Below are 27,107 nucleotides of genomic sequence, written 5' to 3'. Positions count from 1 at the left end.
TTCTGTAAGATCAGTTTATTGTTTACACTGTGAACAAAGAGCTTCAATTTACATATATACACTCATGCATGCACACAACATGTTGAGGCTGTGCTACACACTAAACCACGTGAGACCTTAGGGAGTACAACACAGTGTTCACCGCGACAGCAAAGCTGCAGCTGCCCTTGATTGAGTGTGTATCGTAGGGTCTTGCGAGTACACGGTAACAGAACAACACAACAGGGAAACTTCTTAAATTAAAAAAAAAAATCTATTCACCCAAACAAACATCACAACGGCAGGGCAAACATCACAAGAAAAGTCTTCTGCAGCCTCTGCTTTGTCACACACACACACGCCTGATAAAAGTGGTCAAAACAGAGAACAAAATTTCATAAATTAAAAACAACCATCACTAAAACTTGCAAATCCATCTCTCTGAAGTGCAGCTCTATGTGTAGTGATAAAATAAGACGTGCAAGCGACTTTTTTTTATCGTGAAAGACACTGTAACATTGCGGGAATAACAAATGGTACCACATAGGCTTTGTTTCCAAGCACACGTATATCCGGCACACGTTTGTGCAGGTGAACAGATCTTGGCTCCTGTGCATGTGGAGTAGGAGATTTCGAGTACACACTCATGCCTTCTACAGAGTGCGAAGTGCGAGTGTGGCCGAAAATGTCTAAATGCATGCTTGCTTTGAAAAGCATTATGTCAGCGATGTTGTTAACAAGCACGAGGTAACGATGCCATGGGCTTCTGTTACATTTTGTGCCCTTACAATACAGAACTGAAGAGGGTGGGCAGTTGCAAAGGAGATGTACTAACGCTTCCAAGAAAGTGCATTCTGCCCTTCTTGGAAACCAGATAACGCCACCCTGCAAATCATTTGCAGGGTTGCATGACACACAGCATACATAGCAGTTTACGTACGGATTGTATGCATAGCTGTGCCTATAAAACACTGCCAATTCTGAAGTCAGTGATCCCATGAGGTGCACTACCACAACATGCCAGAGTTTTCATTCCGGATGAACTCCTCGAAAATCAATAAAAAAAAAAAAAAAAGAGTCCATTTACAGTGCACATAACTGTGACAAGTTGTAATATTGAAAAATTTATACTACATCAATTACTGGTGAAGATACAGTGCTTCCAAAATTTTAGCCTGTACCGTGGTCAGAAGTCCGCCTCAAGTGTCGTGCTTTTCGACAACACAAACCACCACATAAATGCTCAGCAAGCTTCCACAAAAAAGCTCTACATACTGCAAAAACTTAAATGGTCAAACCTTGCAGCTTTCTAGCCTTTGAGGCTAGGGCAAGATGCAGCAGCCAGCAGCATGATCCTATACAATAATAAAAAAAAAATTCCCAGCTCGGAACAAGGTCGTAGCAGCGAGCAACCCACCCTGGTGCGTCATTCGGGGAACTCCTCTTCGTCATACAGAGAAGACTCGTGGTCCCAAAAGAGTCCCTCGCCGACTTTCCTCTCCACCCGTGGTTTGAAGCGGTTGGGAGCGGCCCCGTTGGCCCCTTTCCGCCAGGCCCGGCGCTTGAGGAACCAGTTCTCATTGTTCCCCGAGGAGGCCTCGGTGCGCTGCCTTTCCCGATCCTTGGCGCGGGTGATGAACCAGTCCTCCTCCTCCTGCTCTTCGACATCCAGGAAGCGCTTCTTCTTGGCTTTGTCAGTCGGCCCCTTCTCCTGCTGCTGGTGGCGCTTCTCACCGTTGCCAGACCTGTCCTGGCCACTTCTTCTCGCACAGCCCGCTTCCCCAAAACGGCACTCTTCATCTCTCCCAACTTCACCTTTGAGGGCCTTCCCATTCTTCCACTTGTTCTCACTTTCGTCTCTGCTTGGTGGAGGGCTGATGGTGCTTGTCGGCTCCGGAGAGGACTCTGATGCTGCAGTCTTCTTGGCCGGTCCCTCCCAGTCGCTGCGGAGCATCTCAGCCACTTTGGCAAGCTTGGAGACCAGCTTTCCGGCGTGCCTTCCTGTAGTTTCCCGGCCCTTGGAGACAAACTTGCGGCCGGCCTCAAACACCTTCTTGACCGACGACTCCAGCAGCCTCATTGTTTGCGAGACGGAATCGGCCTTGTCTCCCGACCCATCGAGGTGTCTGTCCAGCTCCGCACGACGACGGTTGAGCTCGTGTTGTACCTGAACAAAGGAGATGGGGAGGTCTTGTCACATTCTACATTCTTGCACCTCAGTGTCATATGTACGGGGCAGGCAGTTCCAACTCAAAAAACACACAGTTATGGTGCTTTTTAAAACTGAATGTTAACACTTCAGTGGGACCTCTTTAGCTTCCTTCCTAAGGAAGAGCGTAGTGTAGGCAACCCGTTCATGTGCTCTTTTGACTGAAGCTTACTCCTGCAATGCAATGACCAGGAAACCGTAACACCTTGAAATGCATCCCTGGCATTAAATTACTTTGTTTCACAAAAGAAAGGCAGCTAAGGTGCCCCGACTAGTGTGCCTGCCACATGCCACAAACCCACACAAAATGTGCGACGCACAGGATGGCCGCCTGTGCAGCCTGCCTCGCACCACCTTCCCCACACAGTACAGCAACTCAATCCCAGGGCTCCCATCTAAAGAAGTGTACATTAGGTAAATGAAGCAGGGCTGCCAGCACAAGCTAGGTTGACCACCACCAGACAAACGGCCTGCTGTATTTGTGAGTTAACAAAGTGGCCCTTTGATGCTGATGCTGGCTTTTCCAGAATCGCGAAGGTTTCACGTCAGAGATTTCTGAAACACTATCACCGGCAGGAAAATACTCCCCCATGGGGTCCAAGCATGAAAACCCTTTGGTGGCCCCCACCTTCTGTCCCAAGTCCTGGACCATGGGGCTGATGTCGGTAGCCATGCTGGAGCCCCTACTGGCCAGCTGTACCAGGGCATCTAGGGTGTGGTCCAGGCCTGCCTGCATGTCGTCAAACAGCGTGCGGCCCAAGGTGAGCATCTTGCGCCACACGGACTTGCTGCCGCCTCCCGTGCCGCCCTCCCGGCCGCTCTTCCGCAGCTCCTCGTACAGCCGGCGCCACTGCTTCGAGTCCGCCTGCTGCTTCTTCAGCACCTCCAGAAGCTCCGACAGCTGGCCCTCAGCATCACCCTCCTCCTCGTCTGCCTCTCCTCCACCACTCGGGCTGCTGTCGCCTCCTTTCACTTCGTCCGAGGCAGGCTCGCCTGGAGGGGGTCAATGACAGGGGCCTCCTTCAGACAAACTAGAGTGCTGCCTCGTAGCGTGCAACACAACAGCATTAAACTCATGCACAGACGAGAAACTAAACTAAAAGCACCTTCGGCGTGAATGTGCGATGTACAAATACACATGCCTGCACTGCGGCCGTCTAATGATGCACTGACTCAACACCATTTTGCCAGCCCCCAAAAAAAAAGACCTGCCTGGTTATACAAGTGACCCATTTCAGCTGCTCTTGTCACTCGCATTACTACAGTTGAACCTCGTTATAAGAGACATGGATGTAAGAGACAAATTGGTATAAGAGACACTATTCACGCACATGGCTGGCTGCCCTATCTTTCCCATTAAATTGACCTCTTTTATAACAGACATCGGATGTAGAAGATTGGTTATAAGGGACAAGTCATCCTTGAACTTTAATCAATAATCTCGCTTGAACAGACATTTTAACTTCAGATCCAGTGTCACCAGTCACTAATTGCAGCTGCTTCCATTGTGGAAACACAGGTGGGCGACAGACGCCTGCAGTAGCTATTTATTATAACTTCAGCAAACACACAGTGGTTCAGTCAGCTATGAAATGACGATGAGAAGCCCTGCCAATGGAAATGCAACTTGCAGAAGTGGTTGAAGCTTACTGCCATCCATTGGAGCGCAACCGCACATGCGGGCTCTCCCACTCGCGTAGCTCCCAATCAAGAAGCATCGCAGATGTTGAGTCCTGCTAGCGTAATGAATAGCGTGAGCACACAGTGGAAGAAGCTGTGCGCTTCGGCTATTCATCAGGCTTGTGAACTCAACATCTACGATTCATCTTCCACAAACAGTGAAAGGAAAAAGATTGTAGAATCGGTTGTAAAAAACAGTGTAAATACAGTCATGAAGCAGACAAAGATTCAGAACTGTTTCATAAATTCTGGGGGACAAACATAAATTAGAATGAGCCCTTTGCAGCATGCTGTAGCGTTCTTTTGAGCTTATTTTAGTCATACGGTGCCCACAATATAGTAGGGTCTGATTAGTAAGTGAAAACATGGTACCCTGCTTATAAGAGACATCTCGTATAAGAGACAGAAACTGCTCCCCGGTATGCGTCTCTTATAAAGGGGTTCAACTGTATTGTCAATGGGATTGCAGAGATCGGTCATGAACCGATTCTTGTCACCGCACCACTCGTGGTGCACAGCAGTCATCAAGTGGGGGGCAGGCCATCATCGCAGTGTTTCTAACACCCGGCAGTCAATTTCGTCTCTCGAAAACAAGAGCTGCCTTATTTACCATATACCCCCTCCCAAAATGGTAAACCTGGGCTGAGATGTGCAGTGTAGTACCAACCACGTTGCACACGAACAGGCTTTTGTGTTTTATTTCAATCGATACACGCACGGGCATAAAATCCTGTACGTATCGTTGTGACCAAGCAGTGTGACCAGATAAAGGTGCACAGCAGATGAGGCTCCTGCTAATATCTGCCACGCACGCATCTCCTAACCCCACTCTGTGATCCAGTGCTGAGCACACCACCAATCGCCAGCTCTGTCTTATTGCCACGAAGCCGTTGTTTTGTTTGTTTGTTTAGATGTTGGCACCACGTTGTGCACTGCTAGCCTGTTCAGTCTCACAGGCATGAGACAGCTGAATCAGATTTGGGAGCAGTTTTTGGAGCAGCGAAATTTCGATTTTGGAGCAGCTAACGACATTTATTATGCCACCTTATGTGCCTGAATTTTTTTTTTGAAAATTGGGGGGGGGGGGGGAGTGCACTTTTGAATCAGTTTTGAACATACATAACACTGAAATAGCCTTTCAATAAAGTTTGTTCTACCAGAGTATCGCAAGGTGCGAACTGCATTTCCTTTTTACAAACCATTTTTAAACTTTAGGCTCTACACATAGATAGCATGGAGTGCCGTTGAAAATATCGAATTGAAAAACTAAGCAATAGTAAGGCATTCTTTATTATGATGCGAATGCCTAAATTATTATCCAAGACTCGGCTTTAAACACAAGCGAAGAGCCACGGCAAAAATTGCGCAAAGCGAGGTGACAGCTCATCGCACCCCACCAGCTTTCCCATTACAATCCCTAAGGTGCACGTTCACTACGATCGTAATTTCAGTAACCTTGGTATGTCTAGCCATCTCCCTTTTGGCATTAAATTTCACTTAAATAGATGAACCATTACTACTAGCATGCAATAATAGCCCGTCCCGCTACCGGACAGTGCTTGTACATTTTACGGCGATGTAGCCTGCGCCGCCCCTTCTGCAGTGTCAACCGTCGCATTCCCGCCGCTCGCAACCTCGCTATCAAAGGCAGCAATAACTCAGCGTTTTATAACACCGCAATAAGTCCGAAATTTCACTTCAAGCACGCACCGCGCCTCACACTCAAGGCCGAAACACGGCGAATTCGCGGGCACCGTGTTGTTTTTGATGAACTCAGTCTTTCGAGTTGCGCAACTTCCCGTAACAGATCAAACAACTAAATGTACCCACCCCCATAACCAAAACCACGGTAGAAATCTCAAAGAGCGCTCTGACTGACCTAGAGTGAACTAGCCTAAACCACGAGCAACTGCTTCGCCCGCCAGCCATCTTTTCCAATCTTCCAAACACCAATATGGCGGCGCCCAATGATGTCGTTCCGGAGATACGGGACTCCGAAAATTGCCATTTTTTCATCAACTTGAACAAGTTTTGTCGCTTCAGTAAACATTAGTATTTTTAAACAGGACTTTTCAATGGTTTTCGATGGGAAAGCTTTAAAAATGTACAGAATTGCAACCCGACATTGCGACTTTCGAAAAAACTGTTACGGGACAATTTTATGCGGTTTTTCTTTATTGATTCATCAATAAATAAAACTTTTACAAACACCATCACCTTGGGGGCGCATTTTTCCCCACAAACAGATGGGAGCATTCAAATCCTTGGCTCTCGGACTGTTTTGGAGCAGTCTGGCGCAATTTTTCCAATTTTCAAGCTTTTGGAGCAGCCTGGCACAGGAAAACCAATTTGTATCAAAACTGCGCAATATGCGCAGCTGTCTCAGAGCACAGCAGTTGCTGTTGCAGCCAGTGTGATGCAATATACGACTACCTGGTATAGCTTGCACTGCTGAAAATAGATCATTTTGGCACTATCAACAATGTTTCTCCATCCCACTGTATATTTCTGGAAAGGACTTCTTGCCTGTAATATGAATACTGCTTGAACAAATGCTGTGTTATTCAATTTGTTGACTGTTGTCTGTGCACATTATTTAAATAGCCCTTTTTAATTTTCTTCTTTCTAGGTTCATTCTAAGAAACTTTGCTGTTTATCAGAGCCTCAAGTCACCTTCATCTCTGTGGAAGTAAATATTACAGGCTCTTTACCACACTACTTCTTGCTTTGTTCACCTTTAACTGAAAACTTAACTCCATCAATCTTACCTGCTGCAGGAGGAGGAGGTCCGTAACGAAGTTTGGCAACTACAGCTTTCAAGTCCTCGTTTTCAACGATGAGCCGGTTGACCTACAAGCACAAAAGTCACAATCACAGCCCGCAAAAATTGCGAGTTACAAAGGCACATACAATACTTCTCCATGCATATGTCACATGAATCGTAAATACAGTTAAACCTCGTTATAATGAGATGGGCTATAATGAGCAAATCGTAATTCCCCTCGAAAGCCCCCATAGAAATCAATGTATTTAAAAACTTGTTTCAACGAAAATTTGCCCGCTGCTGAATATATAATGAACAAATTTCATACGAAAATAAAATTTTGAGACAATTTCACGGCAGCACCTTACGCAGATTTGAGATGGTGCGTAAGGCGACAACTGTATTTTTTGCAGTTCCAAACTCCCGCCATGCACCCTCCCACAACATGTGCGCCAAACCGGACGGTGCACCATGCATACGCCGTGCCCGCGAAGCCATTTCCACCTTCCTCTCGCTGCTCAGGGCATGCAGCCAATGCACGTGGCATGCACGGCCGCGACGCCCGCCTGCAACTGTTGTCACTCACCGCCGCGTGCTGCGGGAGCCGTGTTGTTACAGTTGTGGTGCGTGTTTCTTCTTTCTCGTCCTTTGTTTTTTACTGCTTCAGCCTTATCATTTATCGTGCAGTGCACGTGATTCGAGAAGCATGAATGCGCCAGACAAGAAGCGAAAGTGAAAGATGCTGGACGTGAATGCAGCTATGATAAAAGTCGCCACATCGGGCATGAAGCTGAGCGAGCTGTCGTTCACACCAGAAAGATGCTTCCAACGTCCAATTACGAACTTCTTTACAGCTAAGCCTGTTTGACACAACGAGTTACATATTTTGAACTGAAATAAAGTAGGTGTGTGAATGTTCGTTTTTATCTCCAGAATGCTGTTACTTTGTTGTGTGCCGCCATGCGGCATGATGCAATCTCGCCCGCAATTTCTTTTGGGCAAGTAGTGTCCTATAGTTGCATAAATGCCCGCTACGGCTATAATGAAATATTGGTTATAATGAGCGAAATGCGGCACCCCTTCAATTTAATTATAACGAGGTTTAAGTCTATATACGCACAAAAAATTTGGACTAAACAGGGCGGTAAACCCCCTTAGCATCTTTAGCTGTTGGTACTTTATGCTACAAGCAGATGCATCAACGCCCAACCAACATCAATGCGCATAGAAATGTGCAAAGAGAAGGGGGGAAAAAAAAGAAAGAAAAGCACTATCCCACCACACATTGCACCGAGTACCATGCCACTGAAAAATCAGGCATTGTGATGTAAAATATAGAAAGGCTTTTCCGTTATGAGGCAGAACGCGTGCATACACATAAAAGAAGAAATGAGCAGGACAAACGCTATTTGTAATTAAGTGTGTTATGAGCGGCACTTGTCCCATGCGCTCTTGTTCATGCTTTCTCCTTTCAACACGCAAGGCTCACGACTAACACATGTAAGAATGCGCGCAGCAATGCAGCAGTGCACCCAATAATCCCAACAGAGCATTGAGCAAAGCAGCGGCTGCAGGCACAGGGCTTAGTAGGGGTAGGGGCGCACCTTGTCTCGCAGCAGGGAGATGCGTCCCGTGGTGATGGGGGACGGGCCCTGCTCCTGCATGGACCGCTTGAGCCGCTCGTTCTCGTTCTGTAGCTGCTGCACCTGGTGCTCGAGGGAGCGCAGCGCGGCCTCCCGCTGCGACTCGTGCCCGAGCCTCGACTGGAGCTCCTGGTTCTCCTCGGTCAGGGTCTGCACCTGTGGGGCGAGGCAGACTTCTCTGAAGCAGATCACAGGCCCCACAAGAGAGGTACTGGTGCATACTAGCCGCCACTATCCTGACGAGTGGTAAAGTTGAAACTGAACTTTGCTTTGTTGCCCACAACTCTGGTCTGTGCACAAAGTCAATGCGCCAAAGAAACAACACGCAACTTCCACACTGTGTGTTAATAGTCAACACCCCACTCACGGCAGGGTCGTAAATGGCTAAGGTAGAGAAAAGCTAGCAGTAGCTCCAAAGCACAACAAAGCTTTCACACTGTGCACTGCCAGAAGGGGGAACGAACAGAACAGTGCAGCCCATGAACCACCATTCAAATAATAGCATGGCAAGAAAAATGCTGCTCACAATATTAGGCCAGAGTTAAAAATCTGTAGCCCATTTTGCTTTACACAGAGTCGACTCAGACTTCTTGAGGAATGCATCTAAATCTACTGGATAATAAATCCTTTCATGTTTCACCCCTATGTCTGTCATATCCAAAACAGTGTTTCTGATGGGTGAAAGACCGACAAGCATGGAGATGTGGCCCATTTAGAGGTCATGCCAAATCTTTTCCCCATTTACCTCAGAGCTTATGCCTTTTTAAAAACGCATACTTTTAAAAAGTTACATTACTTTTTACGAAGTTGAATAATTTAAATCAAATTCAATTGTTATAACCAACAAGATGGCACGAGAGCACAGAAGCGTCATGCCCTCATTGTGTGCCAGTCTGTGGTAACCACGTCAGAGAAACAAAATCAATCGTCCGCCTTACCCGGACAGAACTAGCCAACGATATTCGGTTGCCAGCAGAGCCAAATAACCTGTTACCACATAACATGAACAGCTTGAGTGTAGCATAAAACAGAATCCTGTGCGTGTAAAGATACTAAACAGAGCTTTTTCCCAGTGGCTGCAATTTCTCAGCTCCCCTTCTGCACTTTTTCATTGCAGCCATGCAGCCATGCAGTGACCCACCGCACCTTGGCCTCTAGCTCGTGCTGGACCAGCAAATCGTCGCCACCTTCCTCTTCGAGGCGAGCCTTGAGCTGCTCGTTCTCCCGCTCCAGCTTGCGGGCCTGCTCTCGCGAGAGGCGTTCACTGTGCTTCACCTGGTTGAACGTCTTCATCAGCTGCAAGCACACACCAGGTCTCCATCAATTCCCCGTTCCCCTCCCTAACAGATGCGAGCTGGAAGAGTTTGCCAAAGTACTGAAATCGCAAGCGATGACAAGCACAGAGCCACTCCCGCCAGGGGACCAGTGTTGTTAGAGTTGCATGGATTGGAATATTGCAGTCGGTAGTTTTCAACTGTGTGAGGGCATTGTGCCCAAATTTATGTTGTCTTGACAAGTATTATTCATACAATTTTTGCCTCGATCAGTTCTTCAGTGGTGACACGTATATTATGCCCGAGTATCTAAAGCCGAAAAAGAAAGAACTCCCCTACCTCCTAAAGTAAATGGTACAAAGTTTTCACCTTCTAGGTCAAAAACAGAAAGGTTCTGCGAAAGGTGAAAAAAAAGTTCCAAACTAAATCCTCTTTTGAAGTAATGGCAAAACCATAGAATTCGATGGTAGGCGATGGGTATCCTCACTGCCTTTCATGACTGGTGCAAAAGGGTCACAATAACTGTGATGAGGGTGATACGATGCGTGTGTGCAGAAATTTTTTGTACTCGTAGCCACGCACACATCACACTAACGCGGGATAAGATCATGCCAACCTGCAGGTGCTGCATCTGGTTGAGGATGAGGTCCAGCTTCAATTTTTGGACGTCTTGCGGCAAGTCCCCAGCACAGTCATCGGATCTGTCCAGGCGGTGGTCGTGCATGACCACGTTTCGCTGAGAATGTTCCAGGAGCTCCTTGAGACCCTTGTTCTCGGAGAACAGCTGCTCGAATTTATTCTTCCAGTGTTCAGCATCCTGGTAACAGATCTGAAAGCACAACCACAACCAAGCAGTGTGCAAAGCGCTGTGTATGGTGCCTGCTAAAAAGCAGACATGTCCGGAATCGGAGAAGCCAGTTTGTTCGGTTCGGTTTTCACTACATTGGAAGACGAAAACGAAAAAGAACGGTTTTTGTCCACAGCGTCCGCTTACGTTGCAACCACTGCTCTAGCACCAGTCACCGATGAATTGCCCATTTCTGAAGCTTTATTTAGTTTTGTGCCAGAGAACCGCCAAAATTCTGCTGAAGCAGCAGTATTTAAGCACTTGTTAGCCACCAAAGTCAACACCAAAAGCTGTTTTCAACAATAGCTCCTCAAAAAAACTTCACATAGAGATGCATACACTTGAGTAGAAAACAAGCAGCTGCCCAAAATGACACTGCTCCAGAAAATTTAAGCCTCAAGTTTATTTTACATAAGACTGCTGACAAGGCACATGTGGCAGCCGTATTTTGCCCTCTTGCAACTGTCCACATGAAAATGACACTGACACAGCTTGTTATATCATTGTTCTCCACCACCAAGTTCTGGAAGCTGAAACAATTATATCAACTATGTAGAGTCATCTGATCGGCTTTGTTCTGTAAGCTGAAACACTTCTATCAACTATGTAGAGTTATCTGATTGGCTTTGAAAGCAAAGCCACGCTCGTTTATCAGCTCATATGACTTCGCAACCCAAAAACGCAACACCCAATGCCAAAAATGGGCCCAAAACCACACATTCTCTTGCACATTGCCCCATTATCAAACTGTCAGAGCCCAGAGTCACTCAAATTCTTTGCGCTAAACTTCCTCAACTATGGTGTGTTTATTCCCAATGAATGAACTTTTCTTTCCAGTATATGAGCCACAAGGGTTATAACACGACATAACAAGCATGATATAACATGATAAAGCAAGCTCGCCGAAAGCAGCGAACCTTTCATTTTTCATGAACATGCTGCAGGGTTTATCTGGTGGGGTTTACAGTGATGCTACCGGCTTAGGCCGCTTTGGAACAGCTTTTGGAGCAGGCAAAAATGCGTTTTGGAGCAGCAAAACCAGCTTTCGGAGCAGGTGTTGATAGAAGCAATTTTAATACACGTATTGCATTCACGATAGATAATCGCTAAAAGCACATCCTTCAACGATAATAAAAAATTAAAAGAACCCTGGACATGGATATTTTGTCCCCATTTTCATCAGTCTCCTGAAGGATGTCTGCATTGGACTTTGTGCAGCGGCCTGCACAACAAAAATTTAAAAAACAAGCTCCCATTTTTACACAATAGAAGATTGACTATGAACAAACTAAAAATTGTTCGTCACAATACATAAAATCGAGCACAATTGGAAGGCTACCATGGGAGCACGGACCAATAACATCAGTAGTGCCACGGCTTTGACTGAATAATTGAACATCGCGCTCTTCCCCGTGTTGCACATGCATCACTATTTAGCAGCGTCAGCGCTGCCACCGTAAGGGTCTAAAATGACAAGCCACCAATAGCAGCGCTATTGTTTACAAAGGCAGCGGGCAGCCACTTCTGGCAACCAACATGCAGCACCAGGCTGAATCTTGCCCCTTTACGACACGTTTGCCGCAAGCAACCAAAATGCCTCCCTTAATGGCAAGGTAGCCCACTAGTCCCCCCCCATCCCGAGACTATGTTAATTCCCTGCGAGGCCACATGCACGCATTTCACCTTCAATTTCCACGTATGAAATCTAAGACGGGCGTCGTCATATGCGTGCCGTACTCGTGAAGCTCAGACACAGTGTCAGGCGTCGTGAAATTGCCGTACTCGCTCACCGGCGCGCGGCCCGAACTATGTAACCGTTTCCTGCCCTTGCATACTATTTTCTCCCCCTTGCACTTTGCAAATTCTCATCTGTTTACAGTAAAATCTCAATGAAACGAATCTCGCAGCACCGCGAAAAATATTCGTATCATCCGAAATTTGTGTGAATAACACAGACCAAAAAATTAAGCACTAAAACAAGTTTTCGATTATTTCTTTTTTTACTTTCGCGTGACGAAATCCGTGACGTTTTTCTGCATTTTTTTTAACCTCCACGTCACTGAGCAGTCCTTTCTGGACTTTGTCTCCTCACTAGCGGTGCTCAAGTTCACTCACTACAGGAGTGTTTTTGCACGCGATTTGTGCGCGTCTGCGTTGTGCGCGCGATATTTTCACGCCCACGTCGGCGATTCGGCGCCCGCGGTCAGAAAATTATGCGCGAGGCGCGTGGCAAGGGAGGAGCCTGACGACTTGTGCCAATGGGAAGGTGTGTGCCTCATGGCGGCAGTTACGAAGCGCTCAAGACCGCCGGAGATGTTTAGGCTTAGCACCCTGACAAATATTTCATGGGGCGCTTTCACTAGCGGCGCGGATGATGTTTTATAGCACCGTTTTCGCTCACATTATTAGCTCATTTACCGCACAAGAAACTTCGTGTGTACTTTGAGCGGCATTTTAAAGAGCGGTTAGAAGCGGTCTCTTGAGCGTCCCGCACCACTTTGCGACCGAAACAGCCGCGCCCCGCACAGCGTGCGGGCGGTTTCGCGGCGGTGTCAGCGTGTCTGTGGAGTGCGCGGCGCGTTTTCGCGAGCAGAAAACAGCTTGGCCGTTCCTGGAGAAAAAGCGACAAAGAGGGCAAAGAGCCCGTATGTCGCCGTAGCTTGCTCGCTCGGCAGCCAGGCGCCTCCCCGACTCCTTATCATCCGCCGAGCACCGCAGGTCTGTTCGTAAGAGCCAATTTTTTTTCCTATTTCAAACAGTGCAATTTCGCTGGGACTTATCAGAAATTCGTACCATCCAGATTCCACTGTAACTACAACTCTTGCGTCCTCATCTCTTGCCTACTTTTCTTCTAGCACAACTCTGCAGACACCTGGTCGACGCGTACGCTGTCGGGGCGCATTGGCGAGCGACTACGGCAATTTCGCGACGCCTGAAGTAGTTGCCGAACTTCACGAGTACGGCACGCATATCCCGATGCATATTGCGGCCCGAAGATCACGAGGCAGACAGTGGCGACGGCGGCAGCCGATCTCGCGAGTCCAATAGGTGCGAAGCGCACTGCACGGAATTAACAGTCTCGGGTAGGGGGGAGATTTCACAACGCCTACGAGGCGCCAGCTGCAAAACGCATCATCGCCGTTATCGCAACAAGGGCCAGTTTGCTTTGGCTTGGCTCGGATTGCGTCCTGAAAACAGGTGCACCCTGATGTCGCTTTCAATGGGGAAACTTTAGTATAGTTTCACTTATGAAAGTCGGCGTACACCCTTGGGCGCAGAATCTCCAAATTTAGAGGAAATGTAGCAGGATGTAGCAGCCAGAGCCCTTGGGCGCATGCAGTTTGGCGCAATTGGCGCAGCGGTAGCATCACTGGGTTTATCTGCGAGACCTGCACCAGATCTGGTTTGTGAACTCATAAAATCTGTGGCACTGAATGCACCACACATTAACCGTAAATGCCACAATTCAATGCAGATTAGTAGAATCATTATGACTGAGGGCGTGGCCCAGTGAGTGTAAGCTTTGCTTAATGCGCATGTCTAATCAGTACGGTGGCATGTGCATTCTAAATGAGGAAGTACAGTATAAGCCGGGAAAAAAAAAAAGAAAAAGCTCGCCAGGGTCAGCCGAGGCTCATCGCACTCACCGCGGGGTTCAGATCAACGTGCCCCTCTGGAGGGGTGTTCTTGCTCTGCTCCAGCAGGCACCGCATGAGGCCCTCCTGGAATTTCTTGAGCACCTGCACTTGCTCGGGGCTGTACATCAGTTCTGGCTGCTGCACCGGAGACTGCTCTTCGGATTCGGATGCCCCTGGGTGGCAAAGAGAGACGCCCATCTGCGTGACAAACTCTCCCCCGAGAAATCTTTTGCGAGGTGCCCTCAAAGGAAATGCACAGTGCTAGTACTCCCTTCCAGTCAAGTAAAAAAAAATTAAGGGGCAATATATATTGAATATATGCTATAGGTGCATAAGCGCCTATAGCGTATATTTAATATATATTGTCCCTTAAGCACAGGCCAGTTTTTGGAGCTCTGCTAAGACACCTTGATTGGCTTACGATGCTTCTTTGTTTTCTGCCAAGACTGTGCAGCTTTACAGCAAATATCAGCACTTGGTGTGACTAAAATTAACCTAAGGTTGGATTCACAGACCATAGAAATGCCTTTGCACGCTGTTCGGCATCTGCACACTCCCCCCTGAGAACAAATACTGTGGCAGTCATGCCACCTTCATTTGCAATTTTCACACATTTGTTGAAGTGCAGCCACGGTGCATGGGCTTGGATGACAAAAAGACAGAAGGGCCTTCCCTACAAACTAAAAATGTTTTCAAGAGTCAAGAAACAACTGCAAAAACATGATCCTGCACTATCTGGTGAACCGGTGCACGTTTCAAGCGCAAAAACAATTTTACAACTTGCTGTTAAACATCAGTAGAAAACAGCTCCACAAAATAACTGGCAGATGCTCCCCATAGCCCATGAACGTTTGTGGCAGGTAGCACATTTAGGCATTACAAGGTAAGAATACAAGGTAACACGAGGTCCACGTGTTCATTGTGAATCTCCTGTCGTGCCTTTCTGTGCTCACAGATTCGCAACAGAAGTGTAAGCATTCATAAACACTTCATTTCAACCAAAGAGAAATATTTTTTAACCCAATCAGAGCCACTTTCTCCTGTTCTCACACCAAGACCTACTCTCTATAATTACACTTCACGGAATGAGTGACATGTCAACTGCATCAAAGGCACAAACACCTTGTCCCGGCTAGCACCTTGCTTTAGACACACAGTCTTTTCAGCATCTGCTAAAACAGTCCAGCTGATCATCTTTGCGGTGCGGAGGGGCTCTATTAGCACTGTGTGCTTTACTTTTTAGTTCTCTGCACTTGGACAAAATGCCTTGTTTGAAATTTCTGTGCATAATCAGTCAAGGCACAATGGCAGCACAAAATTGTGCTAAACACTTCTGCTGCCCTGTGCTTTTGACAAAATAAAAATATCCGATACGAATATGGTGTGCAGCAATAGCAAATAGTCCAAACAGACAAAAAGAAAAAAAAAAGAAGAAAAAGAAAACACAGGAAAGGCTCCCCCGCGAAACCTGAACAGGTGCAGCACGTCTTTTTGCACACCAAGCTCAGTGCTACAGTAAAACCTCGTTACAAGAGACACTTGGTTATAAGAGACATTTGAATGGAGACGGTTTGGTTGGTTTTCCTATGTTCGCCATGTTAGCAACATTGCATACAAGAGACCTTGGTTACAAGAGACGCGTTTTTTGGTTCCCTTGAGTGTCTCTTGTAACAAGGTTTTACTGTATTTTCTCGCCCATCATCGGCATCACGTGTCTGCCATTTATCGTGCACTCGTGTTCTAGTTCTCAGGTGCGTACCTAGGTAGTGGCCCACTCCGAATCCCGTGGCGGCCACAGCCACCAGTGCAGCCATCACGGTGAGGGCCCAGTTGAGGCGCGTGTTGGGAACGTGCTTGTAGCGACGCACTCCAGGCTGCAGCTCCAGCCCCGGCGGCAGGGACGCGTCGGAGGCCACCGAGGACGCATCCAGGGTTGGCGGGGCCTCCAGGTTGCCGAACGAGCTGACGGTGCCGCCTGTGCAGGACGCGCAACAAGGAGAACCTTAGGACAACCCCTTTGTATTAATTAATGCTTCGCACTGGTCTTTGGTTCATGTAAACAGGCAATCTTATTTCAGGATGCAGGGGGGAAAAAAACTACGCAGAACAGAAACAATGCAAAGCTGTGCAACTTGTTACAGTAGTTTTGGTTGAGAGAGTTATGCGTGTTCTAGAGCAAAGTACTCGCCTTTTTTTATTCTTAAAATGTGATGCGTCATGGATGCTTCACCCACATTTGAAGTAAAACAAATAGGTTAGAACCCATTTGTAGAGACCTTGGATGCTACCTTCCAAGTCAAAGCCAACCACTTCATTCGCCAGTAGCTTTTCAGTTTCTTTAGATGCCTCAGTGGCACGTTAGGGTGCCACTGAGACTTTTTTCTTACATCCCTTAGAGCATCCACGTATGCTGCTAGTATATAGTCGAACTTACTTTCAATGAACTTGATCATGCCATATTTGTATGTATTTGTTCATGATATCATGAACATCAAGTATGTATTTGTAAATGATATCCACAGTTCACAACTAAATGCCTTTCCTGCATTCGCAAAAGCGCCTTGCACACAATGCAGCCAGGACCAGCCAGCGGCAAAAGTGGCACTGGCTGCAGTCGCGAAGCAACCCAGTTACAGTCGTTACTGGTCACAAGAGTTAACTTCTGGCCAAAAAAAATGGCTAATAATGTGGGCAAAACCACTGCTGCACCCCTCCCTCCTGGCACAAGTAGCCAAGCCACGCTCGCACAACATACGTTGATTTGCTAGGCCACTCGCAACATGCATGCATTTCTACCCAAGGCAGAAACCGCTCACAGGATGAAATTGTTATGGTTAAAGCTCCAAACGCTTCAATGCTTCCCTTTAACAGCGACTACAATGGCGCACTTCCTGTGACAACTCATAAAATAGCACAGTGATGTCTGAAAAGCATGACTGATAACCCCGCATCATAGGAACACGTCAACGCAACGAGCCTAAGCACCTTGCTCCCAGTTTCTCAATGTTTGCAAAGGGTTTTTTTTTTTTCCCCATGTCCCTGACCCTTTTTTCCCCCTCGGCTTTCCAGAAGAAAAACATGTAAACAAACACAAACGAAAAATGCCAAAACCACGCCCCTGCTGCTTAGTCCTGCGAGGGCCATGCTAGAGAGGGCAAAGACAGGTGCTCCACAGGTGTTCACTCAGCCATAAGGTTTGTGCGCACCTCTTGTACCTCGCATCTTATACTCACACATGCCCCCTCTCCCGTCACTCGCTTCCTGCACCCAGGACTTAGCAGCGACCTTAGAACTGCAAGGACAACGTCCTTTCTTCTTTACATTATCCTTCATTCTTGCAATTCTCGTTTGCTGGCTGCCATCAGTTCAGTTGCAAAAAAAGCGAGAAGGCAGTGTGATCCCATGGAGTACATCTGAGGCTCCGTGTGCGTGGAAAGCTTTTTCGAAGTAGCATTTGCGGATGCATGCTGTGATTGGGTGTTCGTTGTACTTCCACAGCGCATTCGTTCCATCTGAAATGCAACATTGCTGCCTTAAGGGGGCAGACTGGTCTTAGAGCTATTTTTTTTATTTACCAACAAATTTTAGTAAAACTGCAGTGCATCATAGAGTTTTTTGTGCTGGTTTCAAATCTGCCATTAGATTTTTTGTAAGTTGATTATATTTAGAGTTAATTAATGATTAATTGCCATTATTTTGGGTCACAGTTACTAAATAACCACTCCATACAGAATGGAATTACCACGTGGCTAGGCAGACAAATGACTAAAGGATACAACATAGGAAGAACTTTTTTGATTCAGCTATTTTTGGTCGTTTTACAACACAATTAACTTCGCTTCTCCCCCACTCTGCTAGAAATGGCTCGCAGGTGGTGCCAATTGAACACAATAATAATTTTCCGAAACCTCCATTTCAAAAATTTGTTTCCAACATTGTATTCTCCACACATTTCGGTATCCGAAGCAAAAAGAATTACAGTTGTACCTGCTCTGGGTGCCGAGATATCTGAGGACGAAATGCTAGCTTTGCATCACAAGAAAAGTGCCGTTTCACCATCGAATTCTGCGTTAACTGAGCTGTAGAGTGCACTTTAAAATGCTATTATAATATAATAACAACAAAATATGGTGCCTTTTGATGAAGAAATTTACAGACTGATAGAAAAATGGCCGTGGAGGCCGAAAATGCCATTTTTCAGAAAATGCTTTTTTTGACCGTTTTTTGGCCCCAAAGACCCAACTGCCCCCTTAATGCATACTAGGAAGGTCATGCCATGGTTGTTCATCATAACCAAACGTTCCTTATAACTGCGGCTGTTACATGTGGGCTCAACTGTTCACATTCTTGAAGATGGGGATTTTGTCTTATTGCAGAATTTAATGTGCCCCTGGCTTAAGTGAAAAAATAGATTTCCTACAGCCGTAGCAGCTATACTGCACTGCTGGTAAACCGCATTCCCGGCGGTTGCACAGAAGCGGAGGGATGCTGGCCAGCCCAAGCTACAATACTGCATTGCAGAGCCTACTGTACAACCTTACAACAACGGCTGCTTCAGTTCAGCATGCACAGCTGCAAGCATTTGACGACAACTTATAATTTTGGACAGCTTGCTGCTTCGTTTGAAAAAATAGTTTCACCCGCTACTGCTGAATCTACGTGTTGCGGGGCCCTTTTAACCCAGGGGACATAACAAAGGAGCCTGAGAGCTGCACTTTGGTGGCTTACTGGAAATGTCACTGAAGCCCATCAGCGATGCAGAACTGTGGGCTATGGCGGAAGAGTTGAGAGATTCCAGGCTGTGGTCGGTGTCTTCGTCGATAATGTCGATGTCGCTGTCGCGGCTGCCGGCGCTGATTTCACCATCTCCACCAGCCGAGACATTGTGCTGCGCCTTCTCGTCTTTCGGCTCCATGGTCTCCTTCTCACGGGTCGCATTGCTGGCACTGCGGGCAGGGGGAAAAACAAAAATGGTCTCATACTGTCACCTGGGGATCACTGAAGGGCCACAAATTTTAACGTACACAGGTGTTCCTTTCATTTCACTTCCACCATAAACAGGGTCATTTGGAGCATATAGCAGCTGTAGTTCAAATACCATCATGCCAGGTAAACCTCCCCTCTCCCAAGAAAAACAAACAAAAGACCAGAAAAGGAAGCTTGCAAACAAATTTGAGATATGTTAATCACTTCCCTCACTATCAATAAAAAAAAAAAGGAAATTATCTATGGAAACAAAAAAGTGTTTAATTTTAAAAATTGTTTCACCTTAAGAATAAGATACTAGACATGGGTTAGTAGTGTGTTATTTCCTACAGCTGCCAGAATGCTGCTTTAGGCTGGCGAACAGCCTTGGCCCTTATGCCCTCACAAAAAAAAAACTCTGCCAAATGCCATGTTGCAAGGAACACTGGCCACATATTGCAGCTCGGTACACAACTGCTCCATCGTGAAAACTTATCTATTCACTCTCGGACCCATCCCTCTCGATATCTGCAAGACTGCCGCTTCTGCCTATCCCCATTTTTATCTTCTTGCGTGCTGCTCAGATTGCAAGTGCCACAGTTCCAACCTTTACATGCCAAGAGCGATAGCAAAACGACATGCTGCGTGTGGATACCCACCAGAGAGTATTGCTTTAGGTGTAACAAAACTCATTGCTATGTAAACATAAACCCTGTATCTTGCTGTCAAAAGCAAAGATGGCTGCAGGTGGGCAAGGCAACAACAACAAAAAAAGTGTATCAAGTGAATCTGAGCTGAAAGAACGAAACAAATTAACTCTTTTGTTACGGTGGAAAAATGGCCAATTTTGGGTGCTTCCACAAAAAATGTTTTTTCTCTTGAGCAACTGGAGACATTTAGCATTGTTATACATTAAATTTTAGCATCTTATAGTTTGCCCTTTCAAATGCATAACAACAGTTTTGTAAGAGGTACAATTATTCAGAGTTTTGTTGTTGAATAAACAGAAAAAGAATGCAGATATAGACGATAGTACTAAGCCAGAAAATTATTTTAGAAAATATGAAATATTCAAGTTGTTCCTAGATTCCTTAGATATCCTTCAATATATACATCAATCCTCTACACCATGTACTGGATCTTTGAAGGCCCGTCGATCCAGTGGCCTTGATGGTTGTGCCACTCAGCGAAGCAGCCACGTGACAGCAGAAAGCAAAGGCAAACATTGCAAGGGGAGCAGGAGACGTTGGCTCTGCTTTGTGCCCTTGTTTTTCGTAGCGGATCTTGCAATTCCTCCTTTTCTTCTTCATCCTTTTCAGTTGGTGTTGTACAGGATCCAGAGGCAAGAAGGGGGCGTGTCCTTGTGACACTTTATTGCACTCAAATATCTGCTTCATCGTAACTAAAATCTGACGGCCCCACATTGTTGCTGGAGTCCTCCCTGCTGCCGGGGTCAGAAAAATCAGAAGCAGCAGCATCTGCCGAAGTCCCTGCCACGGTAGCCAGCTTTTGCGGAGCGCGGGTTGAAGTGGACACCACTTTCGCCCAACTCGCAGCTCGGCCTCAGCAGACGAAATGTAAACAAATGAAACTGAAACAATGAACACGCCAGATGGCACTAGTTGTGTGCAAGGCGCAGTTTTGAGATTTCGTGGGAGGTTTTTGAGTCATCGGAACTCCGTGTCCGATGGCCTAAGGCACTGTAACGAAAGAGTTTACAGCGACGGAGGGGCATGACGATACGACAGTCGGTGAATTGAATGCAGCATTCCACTGCTCAGCCCCATCCATGACTGGTGGTCAGGAACCATGCTTTAACAAATACAAAAGGTTAACAGGATCTTCTCCACCGGAAATCTAGTGACTGATAGCATGTGGGAGTAAGCTCTTCATGCCAAAAGGGGGCAGACAATACAGGCAGTGTGTGCCAAGCTGTTATCAGCGTTGAAACGAAAACAACAAAGATTGTGGCATTAAAATGAATGTGGCTATCGTGAAGTAGCCCCGCTTTAGTCAAAGCATTTGTGGGGCTCCGTACAAGGGTGCTACAAAAAGGGTGCACAGATTCCCAATGCTAATGTGTGGAAAAAAAAAAGAATAAATAAAACCTGACCTACCCATCATAATGACCACCCCTGCACCTTTAAAACAAGAGATTGCTTTTTGACAATCTAGAGGGCAATTTACACCCTGCATGGTTACTGGTAACATCGGCCGTCTTACAAGGCATTGTTGCTGCTCAAATTGTTTTCTGTCTCTCTAATGGCAATTCGGCCAACAATGTTGATCGTACGCATATGTTTGTTGAACAAAATTAAAAATACAATTACCAATGCTTCGCCAAACAATGCTCTAGCCAAAGAGCAGTTAGTGCTGAGAATACTAGATGACACTGACCCTAGATAAGACAGCATACGTGATGGCGATAAGAATCACAATGCTAGTCAATGTTACATGTTTTGTACAGCACAAAATGCAGTAATATCTAGTCAACAACTACCATTACTTATCGACACTTAATTTAAAATTAAACAAACACATACCTAAAGCATCATACACCTTTAGAACACCTTACGTTGCCATGACAAAAAAAATAAAAAAATAAAAAAATAAAGGGTTCTTTCCTGAATACACCACAAGATTTTGAAAAAAAAAAAAATTATATGACAGTTTTTCCCACAGAAAAATACAACAGCCAAATGGGAACTGTTCATAAAAAACGGGTCTATATATTCTCAATAAATAGTTATAGTAATTCCCTCAACTAAGATTATGGATTGGACTGACCTTCCCTCAATCTGCAATCTTTCCACATTGTCACGTCCAAAGTTTCTATCTGTAATAAACCAATTCTTACCCCCTCTACTCACTCTAACATCAAACAAATAAGCCGCAGTCACAATTACAACAGAACTTTTATCAACTCGCCAAATTGATTTGTCAGGCAAATGAGACTGAATGCACTAACCCGTCAAATTGCTGACAGCCCTTTGCCTTACTGTTTGGCTAGCCCATTACCCAATCTTTTGTTCGTCTATCACTGCAACACTACCGGCTGCCTGCCATTGTGACAAAGTACTACGTGCACCTAGTACGCATGAAATATCTCGGGCATTGTCCACAAATTATCACGATATCGGTGCTACCAATCTCCCTTCTCTTGTACTTACAGCCCAGGTAACGCGGTATTCTAACAGCCTACTGATACCCTGCACGTATCGTGTTTAATGCCTATTGTTCACAAATTCCTCTGATAATCTACACTAGCACTCTCCCCACTCTTTTCCGGGCTTCAAATTGCACGAGCCATCGCCCTTTTGCAGAGCACTGTACCCATGCCCTGCAACAGCCTGTGATGCGACGCTGGCAACACACAACAAATAAATACCTGCACGAGCATTATTATTTTTTTTTAATTTTCAACAATCTTTCTCAAACTTCCCTTGATGCTTACTTTTCACTTCAGATATATTACTAACCAGTACTGTCAACTCCTGTTAATACGAAGTTCACATGTACCACAAAAAGCTTCGAATTACCAGAAGAAAGAGCCCAATGACAGCATTGTTACTAGTCCACAAGACGTCTTCCCTCTCGATTCTGTTCAGAATGTCAACTTCTGTCCCCAAGTCGAGCATGCGAAACGGGTTGCCATGACAGTTGAGGCTTATCCTTAAAATCGAAGCCTGAAGCATCCGCCACAAAGACTCTTCACAGAACGCTGTGCTCAACAACAAAAAAAAGTTGAGGACCTCAAACGAGAGGCTCAACTGGCCTACCATTTTATCAACTGTGCACTGCCTCACTTGCAATGGTGCTGACATCAGTACAGAGCATACGGTGTTTTTGCGCTTCAAAGTTTTGAATTTTATCGAAAAAGGACGGACACCTTGATGTTTTTTCATTCAAAATAAAATAACTTCAAATAACTGATGCAATGGGCTTTAGCTTCGAATTATCACACAATTTCTTTCATTCGATTGCATGTAAAAGTGCCGGGACCAGCATGACTCTTCCAATAAAGTGACTTCGAATCATCGAGTTGATTTTTCAACCCTTGTCATGACAAGTGGTTACAAAACAATCAGCGGTGAATACATGAGAACACAAGTAAAAACCACAAAGACTTCGGCATCGGATTGTCTCTGCGAAGTAATAGCCAAAAGCTTCCTCACCGACGAGTTTGCTGTAACCCAGCTCAATTGTATAGAAGACCGCATAGTTTCCTACAGCTTTCACACCCCCTATCCACGTCTAGAAAGCCACACAGTTGGACAGCAGACATATCTGCCAACACCAGTAAAGCCCTTTGATAAAAAGGCAAAGAATTCTGGAGAAATTCAGAGAATTATCTACTAATGCGTAGCATTCTTATGCCACTTGTCTTGAGTGAGAGTTTTTTCCAGCGAAATTTTTTGGGTTTTCTAAATCCTGTCCAACCAATTGTCTCCATTTACGCTATTATAACGACTAGAAGTGGAACTTTCACAAAATCTGCATTATTGTGGAAATGCAGGGCATTACACAGTTTGCCATTTTCCGCAATTATTTTATATTTTTCTTATTTTTTAGTTTTCAAAATTTTGTTCGGAGAATTATTTCCGTTTACACTATTATAACGATTGCAGGTGGAACTTTCCTGAAATCTGCATTGTTGTGGAAATGCCATGTGTTATACGTTTTGCCATTTCCCGTAATTTTTTAATATTTTTCTTTATTTTTAAGTTTTTCAAAATTTCGCTTGACCAATGATCTCCATTTACGCTAGTAGCGATTACAGGTGGAACTTCCGCCATGTCTGCATTTTTGTGGAAATGCAGGGTGTTACACGATCCTGGCTGTGGGGGGTACTCGGCAAAGAATGCTACGCATTAAAAAATTTCCCGACCAGGCCCACAATGTGCAGGAGGGAGCGAGTGCCAACACTGAGCAAGTGAGGCTTGTCATTCAAAAACATGCAAAACCACACAAATGAGACTGATATTACTGGCACTTAATTAAAGTGGTAGCTTGTGATTCACTATTAAAAGCCAACTTTTTTTTCTTCTTCTGAATGGTGCAAGTATTAGTGGACGGGCAATTGCTGAATACCCCAACGCTTCATTCCTACCAGTTGTCCCAAGGAGCGCATTCTGAACACAAGCTTGGCATAGCAATACTTTTTCCCTTACTTCTCATCTAGAGGCAGATCTTCGACCCGGCTTCCTCCGTGTTGTGCAGCTTCATCTGGGAGTTCCTGAAGAAAAAGACAGAATACGACATCAGGGGTAATTCATCGTTCAAAGGAATTAGTTGGAGCGCATAATAGGACGACAACAAAAGACTCTTAAGAGAGTCACATCAGGCTTGAATTGACTTCCCTGGAAACTCGCGTTTTACCATAGTGCATTCATAAGGCTTGGGTCAAATGCAAGTTAGCAGACATGTTATTCCCAGTTGGAAGAAGTCTAGAAGGACACTATGGAGTGCACAGAGTACCACACGGCGCAGCTAAAGTAATCTCCAACTGAAAGAATTTTGTTACTGCAGTAATTAACAGAGTTACTAGATATCAAAGGAGGCAGACTTCTTTTTGCCTACCCCATGACATTCTTTACAATGTGGAAGGTGCTGCCATGCTATTTCGGATGTTTTCTGGCCTTATACGCACGTTAGCGAAGAACTTCTGGTCAAAAATTCCGCTACCACCTTATGCGTATGGTAAAGCAGTGACACCAGCTCTGTGTGCAACCAAGTTCTCTTCGTAATTTTGGCACAACTTTTAACACACAAAAAAAGAAGAAAAAACAGAAAAAAAAAGCAGCAAAAGGACTTGCTTAGGGCTGTATGTACTTAATTATTTTCAAATTTGCCAGACTCCTGCTAGACGGGGAAAAAAAAATTACCTGGAAAGTAGACACAAACAACAAAAAGGTGCCACACAAGTTCGCCTCTTACATCGCCCAAGTGTGGAGAGTAGTAGGTGAGCAAATTTGAACAAGCACAGACAGCACCACAAGGACGAACACTCGGGCGACAGAAAGTAGACAGTGTGTTCTTTTGTCTACGCTCGAGTTTTTCTTGTAGCACCCCAACAGTTTTGACTCCCGCCCCAGGTGCATTTTTTTCTGACAAAGCAAGGTTGACAGGTGTTGGGCCCACTTTGCTGACCCTAGCAGCAGCGCAGCACTGTTTCGTGCAAGCATGCACACATTGTGCAAGATTACTTCTGTGCACTCAGCAACCACGCGGGCAAGAGCTTCGCGCGACGCCCTAATCGCACACTCTTCGGGGGGCGGGTATCAGCGTTTGACCTTTGGGGCGACACAAGGGCATCTCCCGTGCGAAGAACAATCATTGGCAGCTGTTCAGGATGAAACACGCCTACGGTAAGTGATAAGATAGGTGTGCAACTTTCACACTCAAACACAGCGGACACTTCGGTGAGTGACAGCTGCTGAGCACGTGCACTTGACAGAAACACATGTGCTTCTGTAGCACTGGATGCATGTTAGGGGTTGCTGAGAGCACAGAACTTTTCCTCAATGTGAACCTCCAAATATACCATTTAAGTAACACGTTGTGTTTGTTACCGACAAGCATGAGAACAACTTAACTGGTTTGTATTTGAGGACCAATTTTATTGTTTGCAACCAAGTGCTCATTGTGCAGTTTTCCCAATAAGAAAAACAGATAAATTTGTTGTTTGACGCCACGAACCCTTACGGGCAACAAAAATTTTGTGCTGTGAAAATTACCAAGTGCGTGTGCAGGGGACATCGCCAAAATTGCAGTGCACACCTGATGGCATAACTAACCATTCAAAAATACCAAGCGTGGTTAACACGACAGTTACACAACTGGAGAGCACAAAAGCGCGCCATCGGTCCTTTTACACCGAGGAATGTGCGGCCAAGGTTGGTTAGATTAGTCAGATTGTCTTCTAATAACGTAATAAAGCGTCTAAAGTGCGGTAGCTATTACAGGGATCACTTTTTTTTATCTATTTCGTCACTATGACGCAATGCAGCAATTCCATACGCATCGCAGGCAGATTCCATTTTTCTGCCACCGCATTTATTGTTAAAGTTCAGTCGCTCAGTCAACGCAAATAAACTCAAACGACGCTATAAACGTCGTTTCGCAACCCGCAAAAAACGGCACACAAGACGAGCAGAACTCACCATCAGCTCGCCCTCGGAAGGCACAAACGTCCAATCTCCCGGGAGGTCAGGATCGCTTTTGCCGGAGGCATCCATCGTCGTGCAACGCCAGCTTTTTCCGTGGAGTGACAGACGTCGAGGGACCGTTCAGCTCAGGCCATAGAATTCTGTCGTCGTCGAATTCGCGTTCAGCTGCAACGAAGACCGCACAAAAAAAAAGAAAAAAAGGACGCAGTTTCAGCAGCCGCGAATACCGTTAGCGGTTAAAATCATCGATCAACAGAGTGCGAAGACCTCAAATGCGCTTTGACGCTTGAAGAACACCAGACGTCGGCGAAACGAGCGTACACAAACAACGCAAGCTTCGCAACACGCATAGCAAGCTACGCAGCGCGCTCTTGCCCGGAACGTAAGGACACGTATCACAAGAAAACGCGTTTCCGAACTGCCCTATATACCACGAACTTGGGTGAAGTCCAGTTTTGATATCCTTACCCACTCAGTGCAACGGGACAAAAGCGCTGCGCATGCGGCGGAGTGGACATCAGACGTCGGAGAGCTACCGCGGCGGAAGCATTCGACACACCATGTGGAGAGACCACAGAACAGGAGAGACTGCAGCGGCCAGCTGGCTAGCGACCGAGGCGCGTCGTTACCATGTAAACAGCATAAACAGTTCATCTCATTCGCTTTTGCACAAGATGATGCCGCGAAGGGCTGAGTCCGCATTTGTATCGTTCTCAAACGACTCGTCAGCCGAAGGCGTACTGCGACAGATAAAGCATCAATTCAAATGTTGGTAGCCTTACCAAAATGTGCACGACCTCATCTCGTCATAGACGCCAGCTGCACGGCGAGAAACTACAGGCAAGCATTTCGCCTGCGACCATTGCCATCCGTAACAAGTCGACGCACATCTGTTATTTATATAGTAGTGCTATTCAACCCACCGTTGTTTAATTTGCT

General features: G+C 45.9%; 1 protein-coding gene across 4 annotated transcripts; it reads right to left on the bottom strand.

The window, feature by feature from the left end:
- On the bottom strand, window positions 1-27,107 carry LOC144169859 (uncharacterized). 4 transcript variants are annotated; one of them, XM_077699250.1, is made up of 12 exons: window positions 26,951-27,107; window positions 26,163-26,333; window positions 24,171-24,235; window positions 18,763-18,980; window positions 15,794-16,009; window positions 14,044-14,207; window positions 10,166-10,378; window positions 9,422-9,571; window positions 8,237-8,431; window positions 6,637-6,718; window positions 2,817-3,181; window positions 1-2,146 (listed from the first exon to the last, which is right to left on the bottom strand). In XM_077699250.1, the coding sequence occupies exons 2-12, from the start codon at window positions 26,235-26,237 to the stop codon at window positions 1,406-1,408; spliced, it is 2,484 nt and encodes an 827-aa protein (XP_077555376.1). In that variant the 5' UTR covers window positions 26,238-26,333; window positions 26,951-27,107; the 3' UTR covers window positions 1-1,405. The 4 variants fall into 4 exon arrangements, with proteins under 4 accessions (XP_077555376.1, XP_077555377.1, XP_077555378.1 ...); XM_077699251.1 differs by lacking the exon at window positions 26,951-27,107 and adding an exon at window positions 26,637-26,745; XM_077699252.1 differs by lacking the exon at window positions 26,951-27,107 and adding an exon at window positions 26,436-26,603.

The sequence above is a fragment of the Haemaphysalis longicornis genome, unplaced genomic scaffold, assembly GCF_048455015.1.
Source record: "Haemaphysalis longicornis isolate Haplotype H1 unplaced genomic scaffold, Haemaphysalis longicornis Haplotype H1 scaffold_2, whole genome shotgun sequence".
Lineage (NCBI taxonomy): Eukaryota > Metazoa > Arthropoda > Arachnida > Ixodida > Ixodidae > Haemaphysalis > Haemaphysalis longicornis.
Note: the sequence above shows the minus strand (reverse complement) of the source record. Positions and strands in the feature narration are given on the sequence as shown.

Bases quoted from the DNA above. Each gene is read 5' to 3' on its own strand.
- LOC144169859 (XM_077699250.1), bottom strand. From the start codon at position 26,237: ATGGATGCCTCCGGCAAAAGCGATCCTGACCTCCCGGGAGATTGGACG. The intron at 16,010-18,762 runs GTAAGCCACCAA...CGTCCTGCACAG, and splicing joins GGGCTTCAGTGACATTTCCA to GCGGCACCGTCAGCTCGTTC. The intron at 9,572-10,165 runs GTTGGCATGATC...GTGTGCTTGCAG, and splicing joins ACCAGATGCAGCACCTGCAG to CTGATGAAGACGTTCAACCA.